Genomic DNA, 13311 nt, shown 5'->3' with positions numbered 1-13311 from the left:
GTTACGAAAATTCTATTTAATTATCTAAAATAACAACTTAATCCACAAATATCTTAACCAACCATAAAATAACAAACTCTAATTCTCTAGGCTGATTTCGAATTTACTAAGCCCAAAATCTTATTGGGCTTTAGGACTTTATGTAGACTCGATCCATAACAATTCTTAACAATACCATAATTAATTTATTCTTATGCAATCACTCCTTTTCCACAAACAAGGCTACTAATATCACAAAACTATACTATACTATGCTATACTAATCATAACCACTAAATACTATAATAATAATCACTAAATATTTCAAAAATTAAACCTTATTCTATCACCACAACTCAAGTTAAATCTATTCTATAAAATTAAGACAACCTATAGTCATATAAATAAAGAGGTCTACGAGAAAGGTAACCTCGGTTACTACAATTCTCCCCCCTTAAAGAAATTTCGTCCTCGAAATTTGACTTACTAAAAACCTCAGGATACTGTTCCCTTATATCTTCCTCCAATTCCCATGTTTCTCTTTTTTAGTGCTATTGTTCCACAACATTTTAACTATAGGGATCCTTTTGGACCTTAAATCCTTAGTTCCCCGCTCTAGAACGCGTACTAGCCGTTCTTCATAACTGAAATCTAGCTTCAACTCTAGAGCCTCATAATCAAGCACATGGGATGGATCTGATACATACTTTCTCAACATAGATATATGGAAAACATTATGTGTTTCAACTAATGATGGCTGTAAAGCCAACTGATATGCTACTTGCCCTACTTTGTCCAATATCTCAAAAGGACCTATAAACCCTGGGCTTAACTTTCCTTTCTTTTTGAAATGCATAATCCCCTTCATCGAAGATACTTTGAGAACACTTGATCACCTACTGAAAACTCAATGTTTCGCCTCTTAGCGCTGGCATAGCTCTTCTGGCGACTTTGAGCGGCAAACATTCTTTGTCTTATCTTTTCAACCACTTATGTTGTTTCTCTTAGAGCTTCAGGTCCTAAATTTTGTCTTTCACCAACGTCATTCCAATGAAGTGGTGATTGGTACTTCTGTCCATATAGCATCTCATAAGGTGCCATGCCTATCGCGGCTTGATAACTGTTGTTGTAGGATGATAACTTCATTTTAGTGTTTTTTTAGAATGTGTTTTTGTGGTAATCTTGAGTCTTTATGTTTATTTTGTGCAAGATTATGCTTTTGTTTGTCTTTGTTGTAGGTTGGTGCGTTGAATCATGGGAAAATGTAAAAAGAAGAGAAAATGGTGGAAAAAAAGGCTCTTGGTTGTTGTTCGACTCAAAATGGTGCTAAGGACAAGTTATAATCAATTTTTGATGAAAGAATGAGGTTAAAAGGCTTAACTTGGGAAAGAATGGAATTAGGGCCATGACTGGGAGTTTAGAGTCACGACTCTAGGCAAGTCAGAAACACAAAGTTGCTGAAGGGAATTAGAGCTGCGACTTGCCCTTATAAGTCACAATGCTAGGGGAAGTCAGAGGCTAAATCAATGGGACATCAAAGACACAGGCCGTGACTTGGTAGTGCCTGAGTCGCGGTGCCTGAAAACATATGTAGACTTGGAGGGGCTTTAAAATTGACACGGGCCACAACCTAGGGAAGGCCAAGTCGCGGCCCGCCTATGAAAAATAATGGATTCGTGATTTTTTAAACTATAAATTCAGACTTAGGGTTTAATTAGAAATTAGGTCAGATTTTAATTACGTTTTTAGAGACTAATTTTGATTCTTAGACTAGCTTTCTGCACTTTTATATTTTTTCTTTCTTCTTCAAGTTTTTGAATCTTATGTTTCTGAATTATTATTTTGTTGATTTAGTCATGTCTAGTATGAACTAAATATTTGTATCTAGGGTTTAATGTAGTCACTTGGATTTCTATTTAATTTAATTATGATGTTCTATTGATTTTTCTTCTCTATTGTAATCTATATAATGTTTGCTTAATGCTAGTAAATACTTGATCAATATTTGCTTGACTTATGATTTTGATTCAAAATTTGAAAGATGAGAATTGAATATGCTATCATAATATAGACATATGTTGCATATTGGACGAAAGAACATGTATGGCTTGTGCAGTAATGAGGTTTCTATGCTTAATGTCTGCTATATGTTTAAGTTTATCATAGAGATGTAGAAAATCTGAATATAGGATGAGATCTTATATCTTGAAAAAGAAAATGAATCGATTTATGTTAACCTGCTGTTAGAATAGGAAGAAAGAAATTTATAACTGATTAATAAAATTAGTAGAATGAAAAGTTGATGAAATTAATACCCTAGGTCTTTTTATTATTGATTTTCATCTTTTGATTAGTTATTTTTGTTCATAGTTATTTAAAATTTTATAATTAGATTTATTCATTTAAATTTTGTTTGCCAAATAGAAATTAAAGAACAATTATTGGTAATTGGTTAATAGTCTTTATTGATTTATAGACCCACTACTGTTACTCTTCAACTGACTGACCATTCATTAACACACCCCTGAGGTATTATAGAGGACGTGCTAGTAAAGGTGGATAAGTTCATTTTCCCAGCAGATTTCATTGTATTAGATATGGAGGAAGATGATGATGTGCCTATTATATTGGGACAACCATTTTTAGCCATAGGGAAAGCGTTGATAGACGTTCAGAAGGGTGAGTTAAGGTCAGAGTACAAGGTGATGAGGTTTTTTTTTTAATGTTCTTAAAGCCTTGAAATATCCCTCAACTAAGTTGACAGTTGTTTTAGTATTAATGTATTTGAGGAACCAGGTAAAAGGGTCCAATCTATTGAGGATCCACTTGAGTTGAGTTTGATTGCAAGTTCTAAAGAGTGTGCTGGTACTGAAGCCAGTGAATATGTTAATTGGCTAAACTCATTGGCGTAAATTTATAAAAAGAAATATGAGGAATTGGGGCAAGTGCCTGAGACATCAATTGAGAAGCCACTAGTTCTTGAGATAAAATCTTTACCTGATCATCTTAAGTGCGTTTATTTGGGTAAGAATGACACTCTCCCAGTTATTATTTCAGCTTCATTGCCTGTGATTGAAGAAGAGAAGCTTCTTAGGGTGTTGAGGGCTCACAAACTAGCAATTGGGTGGACTTTGGCAAATATAAAGGGTATCAGTCCTTCAACAGTAATGCACCGTACATTAATGGAGGAGGATAGTAAGCCTAGTATTAGTGCTCAGAGGAGGCTCATTCCTTCAATGAAAGAAGTGGGAAGGAAAGAAATTCTTAAATGGTTGGATGCAGGGGTAATTTATCCAATATCTGACAGTGCTTGGGTTAGTCCTGTCTAGGTAGTCCCAAAGAAGGGTGGCATGATGGTGGTTAAGAATGATAATAATGAACTTATTCCAACTCGTACGGTGACGGGGTGGAGAATTTGTATTGACTACCATAAGCTGAATAAGGCCACCAGGAAAGAACATTTCCCCTTGCCTTTTATAGATCAAATGTTAGACAGATTGGTAGGCCATCCTCATTACTACTTCTTGGATGGGTATTCGAGATACCATCAAATTCCCATAGCACCGGAGGATCAAGAAAAGACTACCTTTACATGCCCTTATGGAACATTTGCCTTCTGGAGGATGCCATTTGGGTTATGTAATGCTCCCACCACCTTTCAAAGATGTATGATGTCTATCTTTTCAGACATGGTGGAAAAAGGTATAGAAATTTTTATGGATGACTTTTCAGTCTTTGGACCCTCTTTTGATGGATGTTTGGCTAATTTATAAAGGGTTATGAAAAGATGTGAGGAGTCAAATTTAATATTAAACTTGGAGAAATGTCACTTTATGATGATAGAAGGTATAGTCTTGGGCCACAAGATTTCACGCCATGGAATTGAGGAAGACAGAGCCAAGATATCGACAATAGAAAATTTACCTCCTCCATTGTCTGTTAAAGGGGTTCGTAGTTTTTTGGGCCATGCTGGATTTTATAGGAGGCTCATAAAGGACTTTTCAAAAATTTTGAAGCCTTTATCTTCTCTACTTATGAATGGTGTGGTATTTAACTTTTATTCTGACTGTTTAAGGGCATTTAACACATTGAAGGAGAAATTGGTATCTACTCCGATTGTAGTATCACCAAATTGGGAACTTCCTTTTGAATTAATGTGTGATGCTAATGATTATGCAGTAGGAGCGGTTATTGGACAATGAGTTGACAAGGTATTCCGAACGATTTATTATGCTAGTCGAACCTTGAATGATGCACAATTAAACTATGCAACTACTGAGAAGGAATTACTTGCAATTGTCTTTGCATTCGACAAGTTCAAGCCATATTTAATTGGTAATAAGGTGATTGTTTATATAGATCATTCATCTATTAAGTACCTTATGACAAAAAAGGATGCTAAACCTCGCCTGATTCGATGGGTCCTATTATTGCAAGAGTTTGATATGGAAATTCGTGATAAGAAGAGGACAGAAAATCTAGTTGCAGATCATTTATCTAGATTGGAAAAAGGGGAAGAGCATAATGAGAAAGAGGAGTAAATTGATGAAAATTTTCCGGATGAACAATTATTTTTGATTGAAAGTGAAGAGAAGCTACCTTGGTTTACGGATTATGCCAATTATTTGGTAGCTAAAGTTGTGCCTTTGGACATGTCAAGGCAACAACTCAAAAAGTTTTATTCGGAAGTTAAGCATTATTATTGGGATGAGCCCATTTTTTCTTCATTGTCATGATCAAGTAATTAGAAGATGTGTACCAGAAGAAGAGATGATTTCCATACCTACTCATTGTCATACTTTACATTGTGGTGGTCACTTTGGAAGCACAAAGACAGCAGCAAAAGTTTTGCAATGTGGGTTTTATTGGCCTACATTATTTAAAGATGCTAGTGCCTTTGGTAAGAATTGTGATCGTTGCCAAAGGACCAGGAATATCAAGAAGAGATCAAATACCAATGAATGGAATTTTGGAAGTTGAGTTGTTTGATGTGTGCGGCATAGATTTTATGGGGCCTTTCCCATCATCCTATAATAATAAGTACATTTTGCTGGCAGTAGAATATATTTCTAAATGGGTGGAAGTTGCAGCAAGTTCTACTTGTGATGGTAAGGAAGTATTTAAATTTCTTCATAAAAATATTTTTACCCTGTTTGGTACTCCAAGAGAAATTATTAGTGACAGAGGTAGTCATTTCTATAATAAATCATTCATAGCTTTATGTGCTCATTATGGAGTTCATCATCGGAAGGCCCTGTTTTATCATCCACTTGCTAATGGTCAAGCTGAAGTGTCCAACAAGGAGATTAAAAGTATTTTAGAGAAAACTGTAAACACATCAATGACAGATTGCTCAAAAAAGCTTGATGATTCATTGTGGGGATATTGAAGAGCCTTCAAGACTCTGATTGGTATGTCACCATATCAGTTGGTGTTTGGGAAGGCATGTTGTTTACCCAAAAATGGTTCCTGATGACATGGCAACAATTTATTACACGCGATTGACACGTGCCAACGCCAATGTGAAGAGATTCTATTCGATATGTAATCTTGTAATAATTACATTTATTATATTCTTTTTCTTTCCTTAATACGCTGATATTAAGGAGAAATAAAGCCCATTGGCCCATGTAACCCCCCTTGAGCCTATAAATATGCATGAGAGAGCTCAAGGGAGGGACTTTTGAACCTTTTTTCTGAATACTCATAGAAAAAGCGTAAGTGTGATTATCCACTGAAAATTTGTAATTCTCCTAAGGCTTGTGAAACTCAAGAACCCTATTTCTTAGATCACGGAATTAGGATTCAACATCAATAATAACACTAAGTGGACATAGGCTGTTACCACATTGTTGAGGCCGAACCACTATAAATCATTTGTGTCATTTCTTTACCATTTGATTCCATTCTTGATTGTTTTCTTATTTCTTTGTCATTAATCTGACTCCGTGTCGTTGGCCAAATCAAGGGTCAACATTCTGGTGCTATTCATTGAGAGTTTGATCAAGAATTTTTAAGAAGATCAAATGGCAAAGACATCCAAGAGAGCTGGACAGACTGCTGGCGCTGCATCATCTCAACCTCCTCCTCCAGATCTAGCTGAGAATGAACCACATTTGGAATTCGAAGAGGAGGAATTAGACTCGGAGACACTGAGGGCAACACTGGGGGTGTTGCAAGACGAGTTGGCCAATCTAAAGGCAATTCAGGAGAATGCAGTGGAGACCATGGCACTACAACAAAGGGAGATTGAGCGTCAGCGCTAGGAGCTGAATGAGCGACATGCGGACATGGACCGTCGGCAAAGGGATGCCCCGGCCACTCTTGAAGCAGCCATTCAATTGGCTCAAGGACAGGCTGCACCAGCCTCTCAACCGGATCAGCCATCGAGTGCGCCACCTCACCAGGCTCCCAATCCAAGTCCTCCGCTCTAGCCAGCAAGCCCTCAAAGGCCAAAGCAGCCACCTGTGGCTCAAGATGATGTCCCAATTTGGGATTCTGAGTAGCAGCCGCCATCTCAAGCTGGTCACGGAAATCCCCAGTGCTAGAGGCAAAATAGGGCTGGGCTGCCGCCCCGCAGCCTTAGACGCCCAGGGGACGAAGAGCCAAATCCAGCGAGCAGGGGGCAGCGTCCTTCGGCCAATAGAAGGATCAACGAGTCAGGTTCTACTGTCAGGGGCCCCCGATGTCATAATGATGCACGGGGACCCAACGACCAGCGCTGGCCTCCCCCTGACGCTCGAGAGATGCCAGCCCAAGGAGGAAAAAACATGAACAACTGATCATGCCATAGTCGGCCACAGTTTAGAGACGTCCATGACTATAATGAGGCCGACTCTGGCAGGGGGAATGCTGGTCGAAGGGATGAAGGAAGAGGTGGAAACAGAAACCCCCCACCTAGAGAAAATAGGCCGACGAGCCATAACGTTGGGGGGCAACCCCGACAAAATAACGTCTTTGATTGGCTAGGAGTTAGCGAACAAAGGCGCATGGATGATGATTTGAGGGATGTGCTCAATGACCGTTGTGAGAGGCATGATGAGTACGCTCCTCCAGCACCGGTCGCCCCAGGGATCCCAGACGCAGTTCAGGCACAAATTGATGCCCTGAACCAGGCAGTACATCAGCTGGTCGGGAGTCGAACATCCCACATAGAGTACGATCGAAGGAGGGGCACTCCGTTTATGCAGAGAATTGTCGTGGCAGAAACTCCCAACAAGTTCAAAATTCCAGTACTACCAAACGTTGATGGGTACAGAGACCCATTATCTCATGTCAACAAATTTAAGATACAAATGGATATTCAAAAGGTGTCAAATGATGCCCGCTGCAGGATCTTCCCCACCACACTATCTGACACCTCCCAGATGTGGTTCTTTAAGTTCCCTCCTGCTAGCATAGTATCCTGGGAGATGTTCGTGAAGGAATTTTACGGACAATTCTATGTGGGTCGCGTACACCCCATTAAAGCCAACTAGTTGGTCGAGATATGCCAAAAGGAAGGGGAGCCCTTAAAAGAGTATGTCCAGCATTTTATCGGGCAGCAGCTGGAGCCAGAACAGTGGGTGATGAGGGAAAGATGATGGCCCTAACTGCCGGGGTCAGGCGCCATTCTCCCCTCTGGAACAACCTAAGGAAGAACGGGGTAAGGAGTACCCAGGAGTTTTTGGATCGAGCTGATCGATACATCAAGCTCGAAGATGCGATTGACAATAAGGGGAAATCCCCTATGAAAGACAAAGGACCGAAGGAAGAACCCGCCAAGGCCGCCAACGGGTCGGATAAACCCAATGGCAACGGAAAGGGTAACGGGAACGAAAATGGCAGAAATGGTGGAAAAAGGGCGGGCAATGAGCCGTCAGCTTCTGAGAATAAACGCCCCAAAGGTAATAGATATGAGCCAAGATTCACCAACTATACGACCCTTGTCGAAAGTCAAGCAGAGGTCTACCAGGCGACCAGCTCAAATGTTCCTTATAAGCGACCCACACCTATAAGAAAGGATATCTCCAAGAGAGATACAACAAAATTCTGTCATTTTCACAATGACTACGGACATGACACCAATGAGTGCGACCAGTTAAAGGACGAAATTGAGTTCCTGATCAGGCAGGGACATCTCAGGAGATATGTGCGAGTCGTGGGAGGGTCTCAGCGAGAGGCTCAAGGTAGCAACGAGCATGCACCTGCACGCCAACACTCGCCATCTTTACAGCCAGCTCCAGTGGCAGGTAGATTACTTACCATCTGTGGCAGCCCACACCTTGCAGGGGACAGTGGGAAGACAAGGGAGCGATACGCTTGAACCTTACGCCATGACCAGGACATCGAGATGATGAGTGTGGAGGATCGAGCACCAAAGAAGGCTCAAACAGAGGAGGAATTGATAATCTTCTCTGAAGATGATGCCAAGCACGTACGATTCCCACTCTCTAATCTGCTGGTCGTTGATGTTCAAATCACCAACATGATGGTTAAGAGGGTGTTGGTTGACACAACAAAGAATGAAATTGTCTGTCAAGGACCTGGAGCCATGCAACCAAACCATTTATGGTTTTTTTGGCGAAGGGCTTGCCCCAACTGGGTCGATTAGGCTCCCAGTGATGGAAGGAACTACACCTGCAAATAGGACATTACTCACTACTTTCATAGTAGTTGATTGTCCTTCTGCATATAATGCTGTAATTGGGAGGCCAATTTTGGTCGACCTGCGAGCTGTTACTTCGATATGGAACCTTGCCCTAAAATTCCCAACCGACGTAGGGATAGGATGCATGTTGGGAAATCAGCAGGAAGCAAGGGAGTGCTACAACGCCTCGATATCTAAGGCGAAGAAATGTGTATCGAGGGAAGTTGCCAGAAAAGAGTTGCAAATGGCGATTGATGTACGAGCCCAATCAGGTGATGATGTCACCAAATAGGGCATTGCCCAAAGTGAGGACAGAGAGTTAGATCCTTTCTTTGGGGATTTTGATGAAGAGATAGGACCCATCGAGGACCTTGAGGAGGTCCAACTCGATGAAAAAAACTGACCAGGGTTGTGAAAGTCGGTAAAAACTTAGAGACAACAACGGAGCAAGCATTGGTGGAATTTTTGAGGAAAAACCAGGAAGTCTTTCCCTGGTCCCACAAAGACATGGTTGGAATAGACCCTGCAGTCATTAGCCCTGTCCAAAACATAGACAAGAATTTTCCACCAGTACAGCAGAAAAGGAGGCTGCTTGACAAAGATAGATCAAAGGCTCTAAAGGAAGAAGTCGAGAAGCTGAAGGAGAATGGATTCATCAGGGTAGCATTTTATCCATCATGGGTATCTAATCCCGTGCTTGTTCCCAAGCCAAATGGAAAGTGGCGAACATGCGTAGATTTCACAGACCTTAATAAAGCCTGCCCTAAAGATTGTTTCCCACTCCCTAGAATCGACCAACTGGTCGATGCCACTGCAGGGCACAAGATTCTCTCATTCATGGATGCATACTCCGAATATAATCAAATTAGTATGCATCCTCCTGATGAGGATCACACTAGCTTTCGGACTGACACAGGGCTTTATTGTTACAAAGTAATGCCCTTCAGTTTGAAAAATGTTGGTGCGACTTACCAGCGACTGGTCAACCACATGTTTAAGGAGATGATTGGCACAAACATGGAAGTATATGTTGATGACATGTTGGTTAAGTCGAAGAAGGCAGAAGGGCACATAGGGGACTTGCAAGAATGCTTCAACATCTTGAACAAATATCAGATGAAGCTGAATCCCCTCAAGTGCTCCTTCGGAGCAGGAACAGGGAAGTTCTTGGGATTTATAGTAAACTCGTGAGGAATTGAGGCTAATCCCGAGAAGATCAAAGCCCTGGTCGATATGAAATCACCAAAAAATATCAAGGATGTTCAAAGCTTGACCGGAAGAATTGCAGCTCTCAATAGATTTATTTCCAAGTCTATGGACAAATGTGTCCCATTTTTTAATCTGCTCAGAGGAAGCAAGAATTCGAATGGACGAAGGAATGCGAACAGGCTTTTCAAGCTTTGAAGACACACATGTCGCAGCCAATGATTCTATCAAAGCCAGTTGGTAAAGAAACTTTGATCATTTACTTGGCGGTCACAGAATACGCTGCTAGTGCTGTCCTAGTAAGAGAAGAAGAAGGCGTACATAAGGATGTTTATTATGTAAGCAAAAGGCTAATAGGAGCGGAGCTGTGGTATCCATCTATTGAAAAATTAGCCTATTGCTTAATCTTAGCCTCCAGGAAGCTGCGACCCTACTTCCAAGCTCACCCAATCACAGTTTTGACCGACCAACCTCTACGGCAAGTTCTGCAGAAGCCAAAAGTCGCAGGCAGATTGTTGAAATGGGCGGTCAAACTTGGGCAATTTGATATCTCCTACTTGCCACAAGCAGTGATAAAAGGGCAAGCCCTGGCAGACTTTGTCGAAAAACTCACTGGGCTTCCAGATAGCGCGCAGCCAGAAGTGCCTGAGCCTCAAAACCAAACTCCCTCATGGAAGTTGTTCACGGACGACTCTTCTAATGAACATCACGCAGGAGCAGGAGTGATTTTGATAACGCCCGAGGGGCATCGATTTCACAATGCAATCATGTTTGACTTCACTGCTTCTAACAACGAAGCCGATTATGAAGCACTGCTCGCTGGATTACGGTTAGCCAGGAGCATGCACATAAAGTCACTTGACATCTACAGTGACTCTCAGTTAGTAGTAAATCAGATCATTGGAGAGTACCAGGCCCGAGGCTTAAAATGGTTGCTTACTTGAATAAGGCGAAGGATGTATTGGCACAGTTTGATAAGTACACCCTCCAGCAGGTACCTCACGACCAAAATTCAAATGCTGATGCTCTGGCCAAACTGGCAAGTTCCAAGGATGCTGACACTCTGAACATAGTGCCAGTTGAACGACTATTTGCACCAAGCATCCATGTAGAGGAGACCTCTTTGGTGATCCAGGCGGAGGATACATGGATGGCACCTTACATAGAATACCTCACGCAAGGCGTGTTACCGACAGACAGAAACAAAGCTAGGACCCTTCAGTGGCAGATTGCTAGGTATATCCTGGTCAATGGAATCTTATACCGAAGGGGATACTCAATGCCACTCCTTAGATGTATTTCGAAAGAGAAGGCCAAAGAATTGATGAAAGAGGTCCACAAAGGCTTTTGTGGGGTCCATTCTGGGGGGCAGAGTTTATCAAAAAAGATCCTAAGGCAAGGATAATTCTAGCCATCAATGAATGAAGACTCGATGGAGTTTGTGCGGAGGTGTGACAAATGCCAAAGGTTCTCCAAAATTCCACGAGCAGCCCCTAATGAGCTAAAACAGATGCAAAGTCCGTGGTCGTCAGTCTGGGGTATAGATTTAATCGGATCTCTGCCCACAGGAAAGGGCGGCGTCAAGTATGCCATAGTGGCCATCGATTACTTCACTAAATGGGCCGAAGCTGAGCCACTTGCAACCATAACGACCAAGAAAGTTCTGGATTTTGTGGTAAAAAACATCATGTGTCACTATGGATTTCCAAGAAAGATTGTCTCAGACAACAGCGCCCAGTTTGATAGTGATCTGTTCACAGATTTTTGCGAGTGACATGGAATTATCAAGAGCTTTTCTTCAGTCGCTCATCCTCAAGCAAACAGACAAGTCGAAGCAGTCAATAAAATGCTAAAGGATACTCAGAAGAAAATACTTGAGGAAGCGAAGGGGGCATGGCCAGAGCAATTGCCTGAAGTCCTTTGGTTGTGCAGAACTTCCCATCTAACAGCAACAGGCCATACTCCATTTTCCTTAGCTTATGGATATGAGTCTATGTTTCCTGTTGAGTTAGATCCACCATCGCATCAAGGAATAACGTACGATCAAGGCTCCAATAGCCAGCTATTGATGGAATCTCTTGATTTGGTCAATGAAAAGCATGAGCAAGCCCAACTTTGAGTAGCAGCGTACCAACAAAAGGTCGCCCGATACTTTAATTCTAAAGTACGTGAAAGGAAATTCAACGCAGGAGATCTAGTACTTCGGAGGGTTTTCCTCAACACCCGTGACCAGGCCGCTGGAGTACTTAGACCTAATTGGGAAAGACCGTACCAAATTGAATAAGTCCTTCAACCAGGCACCTATAAACTAGCTCGCCTAAATGGAGATCTCATTCCTCGCTATTGGAATGGAGAACACCTGCGCAAGTACTATCAATAAACAATTCTTCTTAAAGAATTGGCTTGTATTAATTTTACTTTTTACAAGTTCTGAAAAAGGGTTGGTCACTTTATGTGACTGATCGCTTATAAGTGTAAGATCATTTTTTTTATCACTCGTACATACATGATTTTTCCATTTATTACGAGAAATAAAAGGGACTATGTGCAACCAGTCATTCTTGCCAACTATTGTATTTATTACAAGTATTTGCTCATTACGTGTGTTATTTTGCTGTATTGCCATTTTAACAAGTTTTTATTCCGAGCAGAAATGTTCGAGCAGGTTTCGGTCAAGGCATGTGACCGAGGACCTAAAGCTCCTCAATCACTTGGGGGGCATATAAGGCATCTAGTAAGCAAAACATATTGAAAGGTATGTAAACACATGAGCAAAATAAGTGAAAACATGCTAGGGTACTCAGAGTATTTTTCAAATTTTTTTTATTTTGTTAAATCAATCCAAAGTACTATGCCAAGTTCGGTCATGCGAACAGATGTTAAAATAAAGTGAAAATATATTATAATCTCAAAAAAGAATCCTTTTACACCGCGAGCAGTTACTGCTCGGATGTAATTGTTTGTTAAAAGGAAAAACCTGCCCATGCAGCAATTAAAAATAAATTGTCTTTACATCACGACCTATAGGTCGTGTATTTAAAAGATAATAAATAAAAGAAAATAGACTTATGAGGTAGCCGGAGGATCCTGCGGTGATCCTTGTTGCTGCTGGTCGACAGTAACTCCAACTTCTTCTCGGACGCCCTCAATGCCAGTTGCTAAAGAGATTTCTGGAGACCCTGGAGTCTTTTCTTCTTCCAAGCGAGCAACACATCTCGCCAACTCCACCTCCCTGATGTGATTTGGAAGATAGGAAAAATTGGCGCTGGGGTTGCTTTTCCAGAACATGTAGAAGCATTCAAACGCCGCCCCTTCATAGTCTTCAAGGTTACGGGCATTTGCCTCCTCCAGTGCAGCAACCTCTTCGCGGCTTATCTCCAACTCTGCTTGGAGCTTGTGAGCTTCCCAGTAGTTTATAAGCGAGGTTTCCTTGTACTGCTCCTTAGAAGTGGTGATCTTGGCAATACTCGCTTCCTTCTTCTTCAGCTCCTCTGCGA

General features: G+C 41.3%; 1 protein-coding gene across 1 annotated transcript; it reads left to right on the top strand.

Moving 5' to 3' along the window:
* Window positions 1-3815: 3815 nt before the first annotated feature.
* Window positions 3816-5368, top strand: LOC133799998 (uncharacterized). The gene is made up of 3 exons (XM_062237981.1): window positions 3816-4166; window positions 4263-4322; window positions 4865-5368. The coding sequence occupies exons 1-3, from the start codon at window positions 3816-3818 to the stop codon at window positions 5366-5368; spliced, it is 915 nt and encodes a 304-aa protein (XP_062093965.1).
* The last annotated feature ends 7943 nt before the right edge of the window (window positions 5369-13311 follow it).

The sequence above is a fragment of the Humulus lupulus genome, chromosome 9, assembly GCF_963169125.1.
Source record: "Humulus lupulus chromosome 9, drHumLupu1.1, whole genome shotgun sequence".
NCBI lineage: Eukaryota > Viridiplantae > Streptophyta > Magnoliopsida > Rosales > Cannabaceae > Humulus > Humulus lupulus.
Note: the sequence above shows the minus strand (reverse complement) of the source record. Positions and strands in the feature narration are given on the sequence as shown.